The 22,420-nt window shown below is 48.9% G+C and overlaps 1 protein-coding gene across 3 annotated transcripts in view; it reads left to right on the top strand.

The window, feature by feature from the left end:
* The first annotated feature begins 9 nt into the window (after nucleotides 1–9).
* Nucleotides 10–22,420, top strand: part of RANBP3L (RAN binding protein 3 like) — a 40,602-nt gene continuing 18,191 nt past the window's right edge. The window contains exons 1-4 of one of the 3 annotated variants that reach the window (XM_073681701.1): nucleotides 10–493; nucleotides 20,269–20,327; nucleotides 21,047–21,083; nucleotides 21,936–22,013. In XM_073681701.1, coding sequence (XP_073537802.1) covers nucleotides 274–493; nucleotides 20,269–20,327; nucleotides 21,047–21,083; nucleotides 21,936–22,013 — 394 coding nt within the window. In that variant the 5' untranslated portion in view covers nucleotides 10–273. The other 2 variants (XM_073681693.1, XM_073681697.1) reach the window with 2 other exon arrangements.

The raw sequence follows: 22,420 nt of genomic DNA, 5'->3' as shown, positions 1-22,420 counted from the left end.
GGCCAGCCGCAGATCCCTGCCCACAGATCAAGACTTGCTGAGCTCCCAGCCAGCCTGACTCCAGTCACTAGATCTGCACGTCGCCTACTGGAGCTCTGACCCTACAGGGGCGAATTACTAGTGACCCGAGCAGGGGAATGAGTCAGACCGCTGCTGTGCTTTGTCCTCCTGGTGCAAGCTTGCAAGCCATCTGCTATTCTGCGTTCACCGCACCGTAGCGTCCAAAACTGCTATCGCCAACTTCAGCTCCCCCATAGGTCTGAATAGGTCGGTATGAGAAGCCAGCAAACTTCTATAATCAGCGAGAATGTTTTCTACCCAGAGATAGAGCCTAATTGCCACGACTCCAGGCGATCAGACAAGAGCGACTGGGAAAAAGTCGCCATGTGCATCATCGCCACCGGACGACGGCAGCCCGCATCTGACCGGCTGCAAGCGGGGAGCGTGAAACATGACGTGTGCCAACCGGAGAGCCAACCAGACTGTCCTAGAGGTGAGTGCGCCGTCCGTGACCTGCAGCGCCGACCTGGGATCCAGAATTGTCTGCACGAGCGCTTCACATTGATTCAGCTGAGTAATTTCTACGAATACAAAAAATTCGAAGAGTTTTCAAAGTTGTATCAAAACATTTTGACTTTTTTGTTTTTTTTGTATCAAAACATTTCGACTTTTTTGTTTTTTTATATCAAAACATTTCGACTTTTTTGTTTTTTGTATCAAAACATTTCGACTTTTTTTTTTTTATATCAAACCATTTCGACTTTTTGTTTTTTATATAGATTCATTTCGCCTTTTGTTTTTGTATCGAAATATTTTGTGCTTTTGTTTTTGCATCAAAACATTTCGACCTTTTGTTTTTTGTATACTTTTTGTTTCAAAACATTTTGAACTTTTGATACAGTATTTCAAACTATTTTTATTCAAAAAAATCATCATTCAAGTATTGCTACAATGTAGGAACGAGGGGTAGAAGGTAACAGCGGTTGCCCAATGACACGACCGATATATGAATATATTAATATTTGCATTAAATGGCAAAGTTTACGGACTTATATAAAATAATGTATACAGTTTACATCAGGAAGCACTAACTATATATTAGGCCTTGTATTGTGGAACTACAAGTCCCAGCTAATCATAACTGCATAAATAAAGTCTTTGCGCTATAAGTGACAAGTTATATATACCGCATGAATCCATTTCCATAGGCTAGAACTACAGATTCCAGCATGTCATGTCAATGTAAACAAGCATGTTTTGTTACTGGTGTGGGACTAAAAATCTCTGCATAGTTTGGGGTCATTTAAATGGGAACTCCACCTAGATATATATCCCCACTGGTGGACACAGACAGAAAAGGGCCCCTGTGCAAGAACAGTATATGGGCCCTTTGCAGACCAATAACTCCTCATAATGCACAAATCCGCCTGCATTGGAGCTAGATGTGGCCCCCTGACCTCTTGGGCCCCTGTGTGGCTGTACCAATGATAAGTCCGCCCCTCTGTGGGGCACCCCCGTACAAGAAATCTTTGAGCGCCCCTCTCCAGCAGTCTAAAAACTTTTCTGGTTGTAACAATGTATGAACTTTCCAAGAATTCTGCGTTTGGCCCTTTTAGGCCGCGGGGCCCCTGCACGGACTGCCCATCGAGTAGGTGGAAGAGTTTCTGTTCCTAGACTCCCTTTCTCCAGGAGGTGAAAGCATAAAGAAATGAAACTAGTAGAACAGGATTTAGGGGGTAACTTCAGAGCATTTCTAGCGTTGACCTATAGAAGAAGGAATGCGAGAACTTTGGTGGCATCTGAAGTATGTATCCTGGACGTGGCAGGAGGAAAGGAACGTCAGACACACTGGATTGATTTTCCCATAAACGTAGACAATAGGAAGTGTAAAAGCACAAAATCCCTTAAAGAGGCAGCGCAGGTTTTCTCCGGTTGATTCATCAGTGACATAATACTAATTGCACATCGATGTTAATGAGCTGATGAATCCGCCATAATTGCCTGTACCAGAAGTGTCATCAGGAGCCATAAGTATTAGTTCAGGGTGTTCGGGGTAATTGTTTTTTGTACCAGGGCTCAAGGGGTCCAAACTGTGTCTAAAGTGCATTTTTGGCAAATAAGAAAATCTTTCAGTCCGAAAAGGCTTCTCAAAAGTTGCATTGTCCACGTTAATACAAGAGAGCTTCTATGTTGGCCGAGGTGTAACTGTTACCCCCAGGGCCCCAATGCAAAATCTGAAGCATCATGTGCCATACTGGAGCCTCCTGATGTGCAGAGAAGCCCTGGATATCTCTCCACCTTCTGTGACTCTTCCCATATCATGGCTGTGGCTTTAGTGCAGTCAGAGCATGCATAGAAATCTGCCTCCGCTCTCTGCAGCAGCTCTGTCTTAGCTCTTTCTCAGCTCTCTGTCTTAGCTCTTTCTCAGCTCTCTATCTTAGCTCTCTGCAGCAGCTCTCTGTCTTATCTCCCTGCAGTAGCTCTCTGTCTTATCTCCCTGCAGTAGCTCTCTGTCTTATCTCCCTGCAGTAGCTCTCTGTCTTAGCTCTTTCTCAGCTCTCTGCAGCAGCTCTCTCTCGGCTCCCTGCAGCAGCTCTCTCAGCTCTCTCTTGGCTCCCTGCAGCAGCTCTCTCGGCTCCCTGCAGCAGCTCTCTCGGCTCCCTGCAGCAGCTCTCTCGGCTCCCTGCAGCAGCTCTCTCTGCTCTCTGCAGCAGCTCTCTGCTGCAGCTCTCTCAGCTCTCTGCTGCAGCTCTCTCAGCTCTCTGCTGCAGCTCTCTCAGCTCTCTGCTGCAGCTCTCTCAGCTCTCTGCAGAAGCTCTCTCAGCTCTCTCTCAGCTCTCTGCAGCAGCTCTCTCTCAGCTCTCTGCAGCAGCTCTCTGCAGCAGCTCTCTCTCAGCTCTCTGCAGCAGCTCTCTCTCAGCTCTCTGCAGCAGCTCTCTCTCAGCTCTCTGCAGCAGCTCTCCATCTTAGCCCTCTGCAGCAGCTCTCTCTCAGCTCTCTGCAGCAGCTCTCCATCTTAGCCCTCTGCAGCAGCTCTTCGCCGCCGTAGCCTGCTGCCACAGCTCTCTAACATCTCACCACAATAGCTCTCTCAGATCTGCACAATTAGCTCCATAGTATGTCTCTGCTGTAAATCTCTGCAGTAGCTCTCCACAAAAGCTTTCTGCAGCTGCTCTCTGCCACTAGTTCTTTGAAGTTGCACTCCAATGTAGCTCTCCAAAGATGCTCCCTACAGAATCTCTCTGCTCTAGTTCATAGAGGCACAAAGAAAGTGCCTGTACAGATAGGACAACTATAAGATGTAAGATTTCCTCATTAGTCCACTAGTCGTGCTAAGCGACAGCGGTGTAGCTGAGATGACCTAAGTTTTTATATTAGTTAGCTGTAGGATAAACAATCTTTCCAGACTCTGCCAGTATCCTCTGCCCTCCTGTTCCTCCAGACTCCTCTGTCCTCCTGCTCCTCCAGACTCCTCTGTCCTCCTGCTCCTCCAGACTCCTCTGTCCTCCTGCTCCTCCAGACTCCTCTGTCCTCCTGCTCCTCCAGACTCCTCTGTCCTCCTGCTCCTCCAGACTCCTCTGTCCTCCTGCTCCTCCAGACTCCTCTGTCCTCCTGCCGCTCCAGACTCCTGTGCCCTCCTGCCGCTCCAGACTCCTGTGCCCTCCTGCCGCTCCAGACTCCTGTGCCCTCCTGCCGCTCCAGACTCCTGTGCCCTCCTGCCGCTCCAGACTCCTGTGCCCTCCTGCCGCTCCAGACTCCTGTGCCCTCCTGCCGCTCCAGACTCCTGTGCCCTCCTGCCGCTCCAGACTCCTGTGCCCTCCTGCGGCTCCAGACTCCTGTGCCCTCCTGCCGCTCCAGACTCCTGTGCCCTCCTGCGGCTCCAGACTCCTGTGCCCTCCTGCCGCTCCAGACTCCTGTGCCCTCCTGCGGCTCCAGACTCCTGTGCCCTCCTGCGGCTCCAGACTCCTGTGCCCTCCTGCGGCTCCAGACTCCTGTGCCCTCCTGCGGCTCCAGACTCCTGTGCCCTCCTGCGGCTCCAGACTCCTGTGCCCTCCTGCGGCTCCAGACTCCTGTGCCCTCCTGCGGCTCCAGACTCCTGTGCCCTCCTGCGGCTCCAGACTCCTGTGCCCTCCTGCCGCTCCAGACTCCTGTGCCCTCCTGCCGCTCCAGACTCCTGTGCCCTCCTGCCGCTCCAGACTCCTGTGCCCTCCTGCCGCTCCAGACTCCTGTGCCCTCCTGCCGCTCCAGACTCCTGTGCCCTCCTGCCGCTCCAGACTCCTGTGCCCTCCTGCCGCTCCAGACTCCTGTGCCCTCCTGCCGCTCCAGACTCCTGTGCCCTCCTGCCGCTCCAGACTCCTGTGCCCTCCTGCCGCTCCAGACTCCTGTGCCCTCCTGCCGCTCCAGACTCCTGTGCCCTCCTGCCGCTCCAGACTCCTGTGCCCTCCTGCCGCTCCAGACTCCTGTGCCCTCCTGCCGCTCCAGACTCCTGTGCCCTCCTGCCGCTCCAGACTCCTGTGCCCTCCTGCCGCTCCAGACTCCTGTGCCCTCCTGCCGCTCCAGACTCCTGTGCCCTCCTGCCGCTCCAGACTCCTGTGCCCTCCTGCCGCTCCAGACTCCTGTGCCCTCCTGCCGCTCCAGACTCCTGTGCCCTCCTGCCGCTCCAGACTCCTGTGCCCTCCTGCCGCTCCAGACTCCTGTGCCCTCCTGCCGCTCCAGACTCCTGTGCCCTCCTGCCGCTCCAGACTCCTGTGCCCTCCTGCCGCTCCAGACTCCTGTGCCCTCCTGCCGCTCCAGACTCCTGTGCCCTCCTGCCGCTCCAGACTCCTGTGCCCTCCTGCCGCTCCAGACTCCTGTGCCCTCCTGCCGCTCCAGACTCCTGTGCCCTCCTGCCGCTCCAGACTCCTGTGCCCTCCTGCCGCTCCAGACTCCTGTGCCCTCCTGCCGCTCCAGACTCCTGTGCCCTCCTGCCGCTCCAGACTCCTGTGCCCTCCTGCCGCTCCAGACTCCTGTGCCCTCCTGCCGCTCCAGACTCCTGTGCCCTCCTGCCGCTCCAGACTCCTGTGCCCTCCTGCCGCTCCAGACTCCTGTGCCCTCCTGCCGCTCCAGACTCCTGTGCCCTCCTGCCGCTCCAGACTCCTGTGCCCTCCTGCCGCTCCAGACTCCTGTGCCCTCCTGCCGCTCCAGACTCCTGTGCCCTCCTGCCGCTCCAGACTCCTGTGCCCTCCTGCCGCTCCAGACTCCTGTGCCCTCCTGCCGCTCCAGACTCCTGTGCCCTCCTGCCGCTCCAGACTCCTGTGCCCTCCTGCCGCTCCAGACTCCTCTGTCCTCCTGCCGCTCCAGACTCCTGTGCCCTCCTGCCGCTCCAGACTCCTCTGTCCTCCTGCTCCTCCAGACTCCTCTGTCCTCCTGCTCCTCCAGACTCCTCTGTCCTCCTGCTCCTCCAGACTCCTCTGTCCTCCTGCTCCTCCAGACTCCTCTGTCCTCCTGCTCCTCCAGACTCCTCTGTCCTCCTGCTCCTCCAGACTCCTGTGCCCTCCTGCCGCTCCAGACTCCTGTGCCCTCCTGCCGCTCCAGACTCCTGTGCCCTCCTGCCGCTCCAGACTCCTGTGCCCTCCTGCCGCTCCAGATTCTTGTGCCCTCCTGCCGCTCCAGATTCTTGTGCCCTCCTGCGGCTCCAGACTCCTGTGCCCTCCTGCGGCTCCAGACTCCTGTGCCCTCCTGCCGCTCCAGACTCCTGTGCCCTCCTGCCGCTCCAGACTCCTGTGCCCTCCTGCCGCTCCAGATTCTTGTGCCCTCCTGCCGCTCCAGATTCTTGTGCCCTCCTGCCGCTCCAGACTCCTGTGCCCTCCTGCCGCTCCAGACTCCTGTGCCCTCCTGCCGCTCCAGACTCCTGTGCCCTCCTGCCGCTCCAGACTCCTGTGCCCTCCTGCCGCTCCAGACTCCTGTGCCCTCCTGCCGCTCCAGACTCCTGTGCCCTCCTGCCGCTCCAGACTCCTGTGCCCTCCTGCCGCTCCAGACTCCTGTGCCCTCCTGCCGCTCCAGACTCCTGTGCCCTCCTGCCGCTCCAGACTCCTGTGCCCTCCTGCCGCTCCAGACTCCTGTGCCCTCCTGCCGCTCCAGACTCCTGTGCCCTCCTGCCGCTCCAGACTCCTGTGCCCTCCTGCCGCTCCAGACTCCTGTGCCCTCCTGCCGCTCCAGACTCCTGTGCCCTCCTGCCGCTCCAGACTCCTGTGCCCTCCTGCCGCTCCAGACTCCTGTGCCCTCCTGCCGCTCCAGACTCCTGTGCCCTCCTGCCGCTCCAGACTCCTGTGCCCTCCTGCCGCTCCAGACTCCTGTGCCCTCCTGCCGCTCCAGACTCCTGTGCCCTCCTGCCGCTCCAGACTCCTGTGCCCTCCTGCCGCTCCAGACTCCTGTGCCCTCCTGCCGCTCCAGACTCCTGTGCCCTCCTGCCGCTCCAGACTCCTGTGCCCTCCTGCCGCTCCAGACTCCTGTGCCCTCCTGCCGCTCCAGACTCCTGTGCCCTCCTGCCGCTCCAGACTCCTGTGCCCTCCTGCCGCTCCAGACTCCTGTGCCCTCCTGCCGCTCCAGACTCCTGTGCCCTCCTGCCGCTCCAGACTCCTGTGCCCTCCTGCCGCTCCAGACTCCTGTGCCCTCCTGCCGCTCCAGACTCCTGTGCCCTCCTGCCGCTCCAGACTCCTGTGCCCTCCTGCCGCTCCAGACTCCTGTGCCCTCCTGCCGCTCCAGACTCCTGTGCCCTCCTGCCGCTCCAGACTCCTGTGCCCTCCTGCCGCTCCAGACTCCTGTGCCCTCCTGCCGCTCCAGACTCCTGTGCCCTCCTGCCGCTCCAGACTCCTGTGCCCTCCTGCCGCTCCAGACTCCTGTGCCCTCCTGCCGCTCCAGACTCCTGTGCCCTCCTGCCGCTCCAGACTCCTGTGCCCTCCTGCCGCTCCAGACTCCTGTGCCCTCCTGCCGCTCCAGACTCCTGTGCCCTCCTGCCGCTCCAGACTCCTGTGCCCTCCTGCCGCTCCAGACTCCTGTGCCCTCCTGCCGCTCCAGACTCCTGTGCCCTCCTGCCGCTCCAGACTCCTGTGCCCTCCTGCCGCTCCAGACTCCTCTGTCCTCCTGCCGCTCCAGACTCCTGTGCCCTCCTGCCGCTCCAGACTCCTCTGTCCTCCTGCTCCTCCAGACTCCTCTGTCCTCCTGCCCCTCCAGACTCCTCTGTCCTCCTGCTCCTCCAGACTCCTCTGTCCTCCTGCTCCTCCAGACTCCTCTGTCCTCCTGCCCCTCCAGACTCCCCGGTCCTCCTGCTCCTCCAGACTCCCCGGTCCTCCTGCCCCTCCAGACTCCCCGGTCCTCCTGCTCCTCCAGACTCCCCGGTCCTCCTGCCCCTCCAGACTCCCCGGTCCTCCTGCCCCTCCAGACTCCCCGGTCCTCCTGCTCCTCCAGACTCCCCGGTCCTCCTGCTCCTCCAGACTCCCCGGTCCTCCTGCTCCTCCAGACTCCCCGGTCCTCCTGCTCCTCCAGACTCCCCGGTCCTCCTGCTCCTCCAGACTCCTCGGTCCTTCTGCTCCTCCAGACTCCTCGGTCTTTCTGCTCCTCCAGACTCCTCGGTCTTTCTGCTCCTCCAGACTCCTCGGTCTTTCTGCTCCTCCAGACTCCTCGGTCTTTCTGCTCCTCCAGACTCCTCGGTCTTTCTGCTCCTCCAGACTCCTCGGTCTTTCTGCTCCTCCAGACTCCTCGGTCTTTCTGCTCCTCCAGACTCCTCGGTCTTTCTGCTCCTCCAGACTCCTCGGTCTTTCTGCTCCTCCAGACTCCTCGGTCTTTCTGCTCCTCCAGACTCCTCGGTCTTTCTGCTCCTCCAGACTCCTCGGTCTTTCTGCTCCTCCAGACTCCTCGGTCTTTCTGCTCCTCCAGACTCCTCTGTCCTCCTGCTCCTCCAGACTCTTCTGTCCTCCTCTTCCAGCAGACTTCTCTTGCAGTGACTTATCTCCATTCTAAGTTAAAGTATCAATCCTTGAAATTCGACATGCGGATCCTTTTCTCCGGTTACATCATCTGTTGGGGGGAGTCGGGAGGCCTCCATACATTTTTAGACTATAAGCCAAACCCGCTGATATCAGAAGGTTCAGCCGACTTTAGTCTTTTGTGTATGGAGTCGGACGCCTTTAGTGCATTAGCTCTTACCATTTCCTCTTTGCTGTCAGTGTCTTTTCAAGCCCTATATCCAATGATGGACGTCTCTTTAAGATTTATAAATTCATCCATATGATTAAATGATTGTGCTATTACAATATGTAGCTACTCTTTAAAGGGTAAGCGTACCTGAAAATTACCTTGGCATTGCCACTTATGCTTATCCACAGGCTGCAGCAGGCACTTGGGTGTTTATGGGACTCCCATAGACGTTAAATCGGATAACTATGGCGCCATCTATTCCTTATTCTTTAAATCAGGTTTTTATGTTACCTGCATTTTTACAAAAATTGTTTTTTTATTGCATATCTCGATCTTTATTACACAAAAAAAATAGTAATCTTGCAATTTTCACACTGGCCACTGGGGACTTTTTTAGATTCAAACTTCCTGTCCTTTCAGGGTGAGTTTTCAGCAGGCTCATTATCATCAGAGGCAGGATTACAATGACCTCTATACACATCTGATAACAGGATCACAATAGGAGATTTCTGATTTAGGAGATGATTTTGGCACACGCTCATTAGATAATTCAATACAAAAGTTACGGTCGGAATTTAACCATTGTTGCTAATTTACATGTGTTGTTTCCTGAAACAACAGGAAGTTAGAGTCTAAAAAATCCCCAGTGGCCGTTGTGAGAATTGCAGGATTTCCTTTTTTTTTTTTTTAAATACCGATTGTGCTATGAAAAAAATTGCTAAATAATTAAAACAAGTATATTTAACAGAAAAACCTGATATAAATAATAGGTCATTTTCTGATTATAGCTTCACTTTAATGACTCATGCACACAGCAGCTGGCGATGCATAGAGCCCCTGGGTGCTGCTGTATAGACTCTCCCATGGGTGCTGCTGTATAGACTCTCCCATGGGTGCTGCTGTATAGACTCGCCCATGGGTGCTGCTGTATAGGCTCACCCATGGGTGCTGCTGTATAGACCGTTGGGTGCAGTATGTGCTGAAATGTCCCCTTTTTCCAATTCGATCACATATAAGTCATCCAAAGAAGAATGACACATTGCCATAGAATTCGATGTATGCAGTAGAAATCTCATGCAACGCTACCCTATAGCTACGTGCAAAATTGAGCTGTGATATGAACGTATGTTGGAGCCCTAAAGGAGATGCTGGAGGTGCTCAGACCTATGAGATGACCTTGGCAGGTGTACACTAAATGATGTCATCCGGTATCATCAGGACAATGCGGCTCTGTCCAATCTTATCTCCCTCCGCAGGTGTAAAGTTGGAGGCGCCTCAGAAAACCTGCTGTAACCACTGAGAACCAGTTGTTATCACCAAGCTGCAACTGAAGGAGTTTGGTTACAGCAGCAGCTGATGGGTGACATCTGTCATACATCTCATTAACCTACATGGAATTAAATTACAAGGTCATCGGCGAGGCCTCTGATACTTTCCCTTTATATCTCTGGTTACTTTAGGTTTGTTTTCACTTACAGTTCCTCTTGAGGTTGTCTGGGGTTAGGAAAAAAAAAAAGAAAAAAGGAATTGCTCTATTGCTATTTTAAACTGGAACAGCGCCACTGTTGACTATAGGTTATGACTGGTACTGCAACTTATTCCCATTCAAGAGTCACAGTTTGTGCACTAAATGGTCCTTGGAAAAAAAGAGCAGAACATTTCCACCTAAATGGATTGGACAGTAAATAAAGAGTAAAGGGTAACTACACATTGTGGGGTCTCAGAGCTCGGACCCCCACTGATCAACAGCATTAAGAAGGGACAGTAACAAATAAAAAAAAAATATTGACTTTAGTTTCCCTCAATCTCTGCAGAAATGAGAAGAGATGAAACTTTCTTATAGACGTTACGTTTCAGTTCCTCGAGTCGCCATTTGTAAGATCTCTGCTTGCTGTCAGTGACTGAGAACCCTCTACAGAGGCAGTGACCCTGTACATATCTGCTCCTGCTCTCAGATGATACAATGTATCCAGTGTAGACAATGCTCTGAGCTAAACACATCAGCAGCAGCTGCACAGATCTCTTGTTGGATTGTTACAATGTATCCGGTGCAGACAATGCTCTGTGAGCCAAACACATCAGCAGCAGCTGCACAGATCTCTGCTGGATTGTTACAATGTATCCAGTGCAGACAATGCTCTGTGAGCTAAACACATCAGCAGCAGCTGCACAGATCTCTCTGCTGGATTGTTACAATGTATCCAGTGCAGACAATGCTCTGTGAGCGAAACATATCAGCAGCAGCTGCACAGATCTCTCTGCTGGATTGTTACAATGTATCCAGTGCAGACAATGCTCTGTGAGCTAAACACATCAGCAGCAGCTGCACAGATCTCTGCTGGATTGTTACAATGTATCCAGTGTAGACAATGCTCTGTGAGCCAAACACATCAGCAGCAGCTGCACAGATCTCTGCTGGATTGTTACAATGTATCCAGTGTAGACAATGCTCTGTGAGCGAAACACATCATCAGCAGCTGCACAGATCTCTCTGCTGGATTGTTACAATGTATCCAGTGCAGACAATGCTCTGTGAGCGAAACACATCAGCAGCAGCTGTACAGATCTCTGCTGGATTGTTACAATGTATCCAGTGCAGACAATGCTCTGTGAGCTAAACACATCAGCAGCAGCTGCACAGATCTCTGCTGGATTGTTACAATGTATCCAGTGTAGACAATGCTCTGTGAGCTAAACACATCAGCAGCAGCTGCACAGATCTCTGCTGGATTGTTACAATGTATCCAGTGCAGACAATGCTCTGTGAGCTAAACACATCAGCAGCTGCACAGATCTCTCTGCTGGATTGTTACAATGTATCCAGTGCAGACAATGCTCTGTGAGCCAAACACATCAGCAGCAGCTGCACAGATCTCTGCTGGATTGTTACAATGTATCCAGTGTAGACAATGCTCTGTGAGCTAAACACATCAGCAGCAGCTGCACAGATCTCTCTGCTGGATTGTTACAATGTATCCAGTGCAGACAATGCTCTGTGAGCTAAACACATCAGCAGCAGCTGCACAGATCTCTGCTGGATTGTTACAATGTATCCAGTGCAGACAATGCTCTGTGAGCTAAACACATCAGCAGCAGCTGCACAGATCTCTTGCTGGATTGTTACAATGTATCCAGTGTAGACAATGCTCTGTGAGCTAAACACATCAGCAGCAGCTGCACAGATCTCTGCTGGATTGTTACAATGTATCCAGTGCAGACAATGCTCTGTGAGCGAAACACATCATCAGCAGCTGCACAGATCTCTTTGCTGGATTGTTACAATGTATACAGTGCAGACAATGCTCTGTGAGCTAAACACATCAGCAGCAGCTGCACAGATCTCTGCTGGATTGTTACAATGTATCCAGTGCAGACAATGCTCTGTGAGCGAAACACATCATCAGCAGCTGCACAGATCTCTCTGCTGGATTGTTACAATGTATCCAGTGTAGACAATGCTCTGTGAGCCAAACACATCAGCAGCAGCTGCACAGATCTCTGCTGGATTGTTACAATGTATCCAGTGTAGACAATGCTCTGTGAGCCAAACACATCAGCAGCAGCTGCACAGATCTCTGCTGGATTGTTACAATGTATCCAGTGTAGACAATGCTCTGTGAGCTAAACTCAGCAGCAGCTGCACAGATCTCTGCTGGATTGTTACAATGTATCCAGTGTAGACAATGCTCTGTGAGCTAAACACATCAGCAGCAGCTGCTGCACAGATCTCTCTGCTGGATTGTTACAATGTATCCAGTGCAGACAATGCTCTGTGAGCTAAACACATCAGCAGCAGCTGCACAGATCTCTGCTGGATTGTTACAATGTATCCAGTGTAGACAATGCTCTGTGAGCTAAAGACATCAGCAGCAGCTGCACAGATCTCTGCTGGATTGTTACAATGTATCCAGTGCAGACAATGCTCTGTGAGCTAAACACATCAGCAGCTGCACAGATCTCTGCTGGTTTGTTACAATGTATCAGTCTGGAATCCAGAATGTTTACTTTGTAGACATTCCGAACTCCTTTTCCCACAAGTGTCTGAACATATCAGCTTTATGAGGGTTGGTGCATTGTTGTTTGCTTGTCTGTATAAATATTTACTTATGATTTATTTAGCTGAATGAATATTTGTTTTTTTTTGTGTGTGTTTACCCCGTTGTTTTGCATTTACCCGGGGTTATATTTGATGGAATTATCACAGGCCACCATTGTCTGGTCATCAAGGACCCAACTTATGTGACTCTCACTCACCTCTAGGGCGCAGGGTGTTGGCGACATGGACGGCCATTGACTACTGCAGACCGAGGCAGAGCTGGAAATGCTGCCCAAATGTCATATCTGTGACAGCGCCTTCCATTTATTTATTTCATTTATTTTGCTCACTTATATAGCACCATTAATCCCACAGTGCTTTACAAACATTATTACAGACATTATCAATGTCCCCAATGGGGCTCACAATCTAGATCCCCTACCAGTATGTCTTTTGGAGTGACGTTTCTATTACTGGTCTCCTGTTATGGGGCAGAGGGCTCAGACTCCATGGCTTACTGTAAAATAAATGAATAAATAAATCCATAAATAAAAAAATAAAAATCAGCTGAGAATAATATTTTTTTTTAGTGTTTCTACTTTATGGGCACTATATAGTGCTATTACTTGTGATATTTGATGGTTCTGGCAATTTGGATGCCATTGCATTACTTGGGCACTGCGTAGATCTTTTCCTCGGGTACAGTACGGTGGTATTACTTGGGCACTATCTGGCGGTATAATTTTCTGTATGGACGATGAGAGCTGTTTTGGATGCTATTTTGTTTTTGTTTTTTTGCTTGTGAAACTGGGTATTTGGAAACTCTTCTATGGTTCATGGGTGTATAAGGGTTTTTCCAAGCTAGGATCCCAGTACACCCCCTCTCCATCAGTCTCTTCTTATTTTGACAAGTCTAGAGTGTGTAGTTTGATTCTGGTGACCCCTTAAAATCATTGAGGTTTGAGCACCACCCATGTTTTGCATGGACCGCCATGTAGTGCTGTTTGGCATGGTTTTGGGTATTGCCAGGGGCGGACATATCATTGGTGCAACCTGGGGGCCCAAGACGAAATGGGGCCCATTTATACCTCCAAAGCTGGTGCAATTTTGCATTTTTAGGAGCTCTTGGGCTGCATATATTGTTCTTGCACAGGGGCCCTTTTCTGTCTGCCAATGGTACTGCCTATAGGTACTATTCAGACTTTGCACAGTATTGTTATATTTTCCCAGGTACCTCTGTGCACCATGATTCACAATGTAACTGACCACACATGGAGCAGTAGGACAATGCAGATTTGCTTTTTCCCAGGTGCTGACATGTCCTTTGCTCAGTACCAGTTTGTTGTGATCTGATCAATATGGCAACACTTTACACTCATCAGCTTTGTTCCCTTTGATGTGTCAGCGACACTGAACGCTTTTTAATTAGGAAACTGCTCTTTGCTACTTGAGAAAGTTGTAAGAATACTTTACAGGAGGACGTGTAGATAAGTAAAATGGTACCAGACGTTACCACTAATGGTTAATACCAAATCAACGATGGACCATTGGAAAATTATATTGGAAAATTTGCAATAAATTTCTTTCTTATTTCTTGCAGCCACCACTAGTAGGAGCTCTGAGCTTACTACATATTAGTATAGTCTGCACTAAGCTTCTGAGCTCCCTCTAGTGGTGGCTGCAGGAATACTATGTTTTATCATCTTTGTATAAAAAAAAAAGTACCATTGTACAAGGATAAGGCTGGTCGTGCATAAGTATAGACAGCACCATACGTAAGATTTCTGCAGAGCTGAAGCAGTAAGCACTTGTCTATTAGAAGTGTAGTTTTCCAATAGCCTTGCTCCTTACTGGTTCCAGTATTACCTATTATGGATGATGGAAAGTATAGCAAAAGCACAAAATGCATTAGTAATGCCACAAAGCAACAGCTAGAGATAATCTGCTTGTGATAACGCTTTCTTGCCTTCCTCTTGACACTGGGAATAGCTTAGAAAGAAGGGTTAATGTACTTATCAGAACTTATAACAACCAGTGCCCACATTTACATTTCACTAACTGGATTTGATAAAACAAGTGCTAATTAGATGCAGCGTTGGTAAAATGAAGTCTTAACTTATTCCAGTGCAGAGATGTAACCTCGGTTCCAAGGAGGGAATGAAAAGGTTAATAGAGTACTGTGTATCCTATTAAAGTGATATCACTAGGTTACAGCTGGCACCGATCCGGGCAGGAATACGGGTATATCAGGGGACGCTATGTGCTTGGCGGATCAACAGTCCTTCCGTGGCACACTTACTACAAGCTGATAACTTTCCCATGAGATTATATCCAAAAATAATTAACGTGAATGAGTCCGCAGAACGAGCGGCATCTCTTCTATCTGGACCCCCAGGAGAATGGGGGTCCCCAAAATAGTTGTTCAGCAAGCTGATACAACGGAGTATAGTTGTGCGTCTCTCTCTACTGAAGTCTAAGTCCCCATTCCTACGTACCACCCGTTTTTTTCCCTCCAGTGTGGTAGAAACGTTGGCACAAAACTGACTTGAGATCCCTCAGGTTTCTATGGGATTATTCCAAGCATCAATTTTTTGCACTGGACTTTACTCCCGTTAACAGCCCACACAGACATGAGAGATTCCTGCTCTCCTGTCTCCCTATAGTAGCAGCAGCATGGAGGACATTATACAGCAATACTGAACAGTGTAGCTGCGAATCCAGCAATGGGGGGAAAAAAGCATTTCAAGTGGACCCGTCACAAATCATTAGGGGATTCGTGGCAGCTCTGGGTATGCTGGAATTTAAATGTAGTTTTTTTTTCCTTTGGTCCAGAAAGAGTTAATGTTAGTCTCTTGCTGGCAGCTTTTTTGAGGCTGTCAGCTGATGTTGGTTGGAACAACTCCCACCTTCCTGTAAATAGCCACATGATCCATCAGCTGACCGTTGGTTATAGAGTTCATTCTATTGCTGACCAGCTAGGTGTATGGAGCCGCTGTAGGAGTTCTGTAACCTGGTGCTGTTATTGGAGCTTTGCTGCTGTTTATAAGTTGAGTTGTTTTTTTCTTGTTGCCAGTCCCTTGTTTGTCTTCTTAACCTGTGTTACATTACCAGTAGTGATAAGGCTAGCGTCCTTGTCGGCCAGTTCACTAGCTAGGGTAAGTTGAGGGGACAGTCAGGGATTAGGCCAGTGACGGCAGTGGGGGGGGGACCCAAATAGGGTGTTAGGGGAGCCTAGGGACAGACACAGGGAGGTGTCCCATTCCTCACTCCCTACCGCTAAGGCCTTCCTCCCCCCTATATTATCTCGCTGTATCCGTGTATTGTGCCGTCCGCTGGATATCCCCTTGTCCGTCCGTGACAGGACCTGTCACTAACTCAAAAGTGACCATTTTTTCTCTTATTTTATTCCCACCACTGCCCTGAATATTCTATTTTTTTAATTTTTTTAAATTTGCCATACGGCTCCAGAGATGTCGGCCGTTTTATCTAGCTCTAATTTTTATGCCCTTTACAAGGATGCGTGGCTCTCAGGATCCTCTAGGCTGCTCTGCATTATTACCCTATGAGCCACACCCCCTTGGTAAAGTTTATAAAAATTAGCATTAAATAAAAAGACCCATATCTGGATTAAAAAAAAAAAAAAAAAAAAAAGAGAGAAAATAACATGATACTCAGGGTAACAGCAGAATTAAGAGCAAAAACTGAACCTGGTGACAGATCCTCTTTCATAGGAAGCAGCAGCATTGAGGCTATAATACAGAAGCACTGAGCGGTGTAGCTGTGAATCCAGCTCTGATTGTTAAACACCAGCAGGCAGCTGCACCTGTGTGTCTGTGCTTCTCTCTCATTCTGATCCTTCCTCCTTCTCCTGTTGTCCTCTACACAGATTTCCGTAAATCTTGATCCCTCAGTGAACTGGCAGTCCATCTAATCTTGATTAAGCAAGAAAGATTTTTAGCAGTTTTTCACAATCATGAGTTCATGAGAGGCTTAGATGTGGAGAAAAAAATGCAGATTTTTCTGATAAGGTATATTGCAAAGTTTCCAACTTTTACTTGTACGGTTGATTTATGGAAAGTTTATTGTAAGGACAGTGGCAACTCAATGTGTAATACGAAGCCCATAGATGTCTGTATTTACATAGATTGGCTTTTCCTGCAGCAGAGTCATCTCAGTCTCCACATGTGATGGATGTGCAGATATCTGCTCTCATTTCCCTCCTGGCAGGATTCTTCTGATCGGCACTTCAGAATGAATAATTACTGTACAGGTGAAGAGCAGGTGCTCGCGGTCCTCGTCCACCCTGGGGGCTGTGCAGGATAATCCTGTGTATTCTGCTTCTCTAGAATGGAACAATATCCTTATGAAACAAATCATCTGTTTTTATGTATCTGACATCTATCTAGTCTGTTGCCTTAAAGGAAAACTCCAACTACAAACTATAGTTGTTAATTGCAATAATCACCATGTAATGTTCTAATTGTCTATTCAGAAAGGAAGACTCTAGTGCCACCTATTGGAAGTAGCAATCCTATAGTTACATGCTGTATTATACTCCAGAGCTGCACTCACTATTCTGCTGGTGCAGTCACTGTGTACATACATTACATTACTGATCGTGAGTTACATCCTGTATTATACTCCAGAGCTGCACTCACTATTCTGCTGGTGCAGTCACTGTGTACATACATTACATTACTGATCCTGAGTTACATATTTTTATGCCCCGGACGATATGCTTTATTTGCTGAAGTCGGAGTTCTGCTCTTACTGGCGGCTGCCATTCTTGTGCAGAATATTCTGTTTTCCATTGATACATTCTAACAATGTGACCGGTGGGATGTGATGACGCTTAGTCTGCACTGATTATCCGCTTGTCCGTCCTTTCCTCTGCCTCTTCCTGGCTGGTGCCGGTGGCGGGCTCCAGTGTGTGGCAGCGGGCAGCTTAGTGGGCTATTAATGCAGATTGTGTCAGCTCCTGGCAGGCTCAGGCATTGCTGTCCGGCAGCCAGTCACAGTGCCAATCATGTCCTCACTCTTGATCCTTTCCTTTGTCCCAGTAATGCGTCTGCCAAGAGCTAAAAACCAGCCGGGCCCAGCCTGATCCGGTGTTTACTGCCACCGCCCTCCCTCGTGGCCGGAGTGACGGAGGATGTTTATGTAGTAGTAATCCACATTATACACACCGTCACTATGTAACTTGTGCGCTGTCATTACAGGTCATGAAATGTTGTGGTTGGCTTTACTCTTATTTTTAACCCCTTAGAACAGGATTAGAAAAGCATGACCGCTTTCTTCCAAAAACAGCGCCCCTTCTGTACAATCGACTTGAAAGGGAACTTGTCACCTGAAAAAAAGCTGCTAACCTGCAGATAGGTTAATAGATCTCTGAACCTGCCCACTGCCTGTAGGAAATTAACTTTATTCCCCCTGGCAGCTTTCCAGTTTCAGTCACGGGGGTGGCACCGGCGGGGTTTCAGTCACCGCTCTGTGTATAGAGAGCACTGACTGACAGCAAGGTCAGCATTAGATCTGGCTGTCAGTCAGTGTCGGGGGCGTGTTTACAGCCACCGCTCTCAATACACAGGGCTACATATAGGGCTATGGTTAGACATGGGGCTTAGGGCTAGGCTTAGGGCTAGGGTTAGACTTAGGGTTAGGCTTAGGGTTAGGCTTAGGGCTAGGGTTAGGCTTAGGGTTAGGCTTATGGCTTAGGGCTAGGGTTAGGCTTAGGGCTAGGCTTAGGGCTAGGGTTAGGCTTAGGGCTAGGGTTAGGCTTATGGCAAGGGTTAGGCTTATGGCAAGGGTTAGGCTTAGGGTTAGGCTTAGGGCTAGGGTTAGGCTTATGGCAAGGGTTAGGCTTAGGGCTAGGGTTAGGCTTATGGCAAGGGTTAGGCTTTGGGCTCGGTTTAGACATCGGGCTAAGGTTAGGCTTAGGGCCAGGGTTAGACATGGGGCCAGGGCTTAGGGCTAGGGTTATGCTTAGGGCTACGGTTATGCTTAGGGCTACGGTTATGCTTAGGGCTAGGGTTATGCTTAGGGCTAGGGTTAGGCTTAGGGCCAGGGTTAGGCTTAGGGCCAGGGTTAGACATGGGGCCAGGGCTAGGGCTAGCGTTAGGCTTAGGGCTAGGGTTAGGCTTAGGGCTAGTGTTAAACATAGGGCTAGGGTTAGGCTTAGAGTTACAGTTAGGGTAATAACATTGTTACATAATTTATTTATTGTACTATTACATTTTTTATTATTTTTAAAATTCTATGTTTGGTTTCAGCAAAAAGTAGAAAAAAATAGGAGATCAAAGTACAAACTATAATGACATCAGTATTTTCCTCAAATTACAATACATGTATGTGCTTGGGAGATTAGTGGTCATTATTGGACTGATGGCAGAGACTCAGTGCTAGGGGTTCATTCGGTCGGGCACTCAAAACACTTCCTTTGCTCACACTACACTACTGGTGGGGCGTCTACTTGGATGTGGGATCTATGTGGGAGCTGTGATCTCGCCCGCTCGGATGGGAGATCTCTTGCAGGTGCACAACGTCCTTGGTTAAAGCTATGACCGGACACCGTGAAGACGTCAATCACGCTGAGGGAACGTGATTACTGCACCAGAGGCCGGACTAGTGGGGGAAATAGACTCCCTTCGGACCACTCCTGGCTAATGAGCACATCACGACCGAGAATAAAAAAAAAAAATCACCTTTAATTCTAATTTTTTTACTTGCAGAAACCTTAAAATAGAATTTGATTTGTGTCCGTTTGTTTAGATATACAGTATAACATAGCCCGGACGGTACAGCAGAGATGGGGCTTTGTGTTTTTTTTGGTGGTAATTAGGACTTTCTTCAAAGCTTTTTTTATTAGATTATTTTATTTTTTTATTTTCTATTTTTGTGTTATTATGTTATCTTTTATTATTTGTCTATTACTTTTTTCCATCTTTCTTTTTTTTCTTGTGTTTTGTCATTTTCCAGCATTTATTTTTTGATCGCTGTATGTTGGTATTATTTGAGCTCTGTAGGACGGTATTTATATTGTTCCACTCTTGCGGTGTATAACATCTTACGGTGTATTTTGGTGTCGGCACCATACAAAGTTGTGATTTAAGCAACTATATGACTGCATTAATGGCCGATGTGCGGCACTATATGGGCAGCACACTGTATGGTGGTATCATTTATACAATGTATGTGGCGGTAGTGCGAGAACCAACACAAGGTGTCATTGGTGCAAGATATGGAGGAAATGGGGTGCATTTTCCATACAGCTTGCCCCAGACAGCAACCAGCCACAGTTTTTGGAATATTTCGTGGCCGGGTAGTTCTCATCCATACCTGCATTTCCACTGGTTATTACCAGTGCATGATGGAAAATTTTCCAAGAATGCAAATCTAGAACGCATGGCCTCTCCAGACACTGAACCAGCAGGGAATGCTGAAAAGTTGTGAGCTCAGGATATTTCTTCAGTATATTTTACCCTGGTGGTTGACATTAGCAATTCTCAGCTTTTCCATTAATTTCATGTTGTACTCATCCGTACGGAACCGCTGCAGAAATCCTCCGCTGTGCAGGAGCCGCTGCAGAAATCCTCCGCTGTGCAGGAGCCGCTGCAGAAATCTTCCGCTGTGCAGGAGCCGCTGCAGAAATCTTCCGCTGTGCAGGAGCCGCTGCCGAAATCTTCCGCTGTGCAGGAGCCGCTGCCGAAATCTTCCGCTGTGCAGGAGCCGCTGCCGAAATCTTCCGCTGTGCAGGAGCCGCTGCCGAAATCCTCCGCTGTGCAGAAATGTGCTCGTCGTCTGCAGACGTATTTTTAGGACTGTGATGTAATAGTCTATTGACGTGAGGACAATTGATCAAGATAATTACTGGTTGGAGAAGACTCTGCACCTCTTTAGTGTACGTGCTGCAGATGTCGTGCCGCTATAATTACGTAAAGCTTCGTGCTGTAAACATTCATTAGATGCTCGGGACTATTTACCTTTTGCAAAAAGACTTATAATTACCCTGCGCCTGAAACGCAACATGTTCACGTAACGACGCGTCTCTTGTTTTGCAGATAAATCATCGCCCGCCCAGCCAGCGTTTCTGCACGAGAAGAAGGATCGGCCATTTAAGGTAAGCCGACAGTCGCCTAGATCCCATCCACAGTTGTGAGTTGTATTATTGTGTGGCTGTACGCGGAGACCATACAGAGTGGAGACGCACAACCTTTGTTGCATGCAGGTATGTCGTGTACCGTAATTGCGGAGATATTCTAGAAGCGATGCGCCTACGAAAATTTGATTCCGATGGAGCATGGTCTGATTTTTTTTCTTTTTTTTTTGGGTTGAGTGCATCAAAAAAAGGACTGTGCACGCATCCTTTTTGTAAGTTCAGGCACGGGAACCGAAATGTGCAAAATCGCAGCTCGGCTTTTTTACATTTTGACAACTAAGCAAAATAAACATTTACAAGAAGCATCGGCCAGAAGGATCTGACTACTCACAGTTTGTTTGTAGTCTGTAACTATGGAGATGCATAGATCTGAATGGGAGCTGCGTACACAAAAGGGCAGATTTTTAATGAAGACTTTGTAAAGTTGCTTCCTTTTTCATCTGAGATGCGTCGGCGTAATCAGAAAATCAGAAACATGGGTTTTAAAGATAAAGAAAAAGCAGTTTGACCATTTTTAGGTCACTGCTCTTAGCGCTCTCGTCACATCTGTGTTATGCTTTTTTATTTTTTGTTGTTTTTTGCAGCATGAAGGGGTGCGGTTTGGAGTGACATTTGTTAGAAAACAGATCTGTCGTGAACAGTAAATGTAGTAAGAATGTTTTTTTTGTCTTCACATATAGAGACACGCCGGAGACTTCACCGCGAATGCTGAAAATAGTAAGTCATTTATTTTTGTAGTAGACCTAAATTGTGAGCAGTGCAAACACCCTGAGACATTGACTGCTGCTCCCATCATTTATGAACAGTAGGAGACGCCTATTATCGGGCTTCGCAGCGATATCTCACGTGTTCTGCAATTTTCCCTTTTTGCAATTATGTTGTTGTGATATATAGTGCAACATTGTTACATTTTCTGGACCCAACTTTTATACTCAAGAGTTTAGCACCATTTATCTTCCATGATTGCAAAGTGGTAGAGCCCGTAAGGGTCTATGGGATAAAGTGATGATAATGCAAAGATGATCTATGGGGCCTTTATAGCTCATGCAAAGCTCCCTGGGGGAAAAAGGCATGCAAATAACGTCTTCACGGAGGAAGAGAACGAGGTCTACCTATAGGAGGTAGCAATCCTACAAGTTAAAATTGACCTTTTAAAGAGCCTTGTCCCATGAATAAACCCCAACCAGAATATGGAAAAGACCTCACATTTGTAGACAGCTGTTTCAAGGTTCTTGTCTATTCTCAGTGCAAAGTAGAAGACTGGTTGGCTCCTTTGATGGAGAGGGTCTAAGGAGTAAAGTTTTTCATAAGCAAAATGTCCCAAGTCTCCCTACTTTACTCGTTTGAGTCTTTATCGAAGACCTCGCTCTCACCCAGCCAAACAGTCTCCTACTAGGCATGGGCAACGGTTCAAGGACCCCTGAAGGAGCTGTCTGTGAACGTCTGCAAAGGTGCAATTTTTTTTTTTTCTCTGCACTGGTGAGATCCCAGAAAATGGGGTTTGTCATGGGATGAACCCTTTAGGAATTCCACAGGTATCAGACAATGTCCTCCTCTCCCGTTGTGCAGGTCTCTGTGTGCATCCTGAGAAGAGACTCCGATCGTCCTCATTCACATTCAGGCCAAGCCAGTCCTCTTATGATACAGGTACCTTCTATATATCTGTCTCTTTTCTGATTTTTTGGAGATAAGGGGCTCACAAAGTCTCTGGCAGGGGCTTATCCCCTGCGGTAAGCGTGCACGATCAGCCGATCCTAGCATGCATGTTTATGGGGCACATGGGCATGGGGCCATTAGGAATACAGCAAGCATCTCTCGGAGGCATATCTGCCTTATCTTGATAATGGCCACTGAGGTTCCAAAATCTTTCCTATTTTTCACAAAACAGCGCCACTCTGGTCTTTTGGTAGTGTCTGGTAGTGCGACTCAGAACTATTAATGTCAACAAGCTGCAATATCCGACAAATACATCCATCTGTCATAGATATATTGATATCCAACAAGTCCCACGGATAAGAGCGATGGTCAATATTTTGGAAACCTGTGGGGCATTC

This window comes from Phyllobates terribilis, unplaced genomic scaffold (genome assembly GCF_046119375.1).
Source record: "Phyllobates terribilis strain yellow unplaced genomic scaffold, ASM4611937v1 Scaffold_1__5_contigs__length_1240528914, whole genome shotgun sequence".
Lineage (NCBI taxonomy): Eukaryota > Metazoa > Chordata > Amphibia > Anura > Dendrobatidae > Phyllobates > Phyllobates terribilis.
This window is presented reverse-complemented; position numbering and strand designations above follow the sequence as displayed.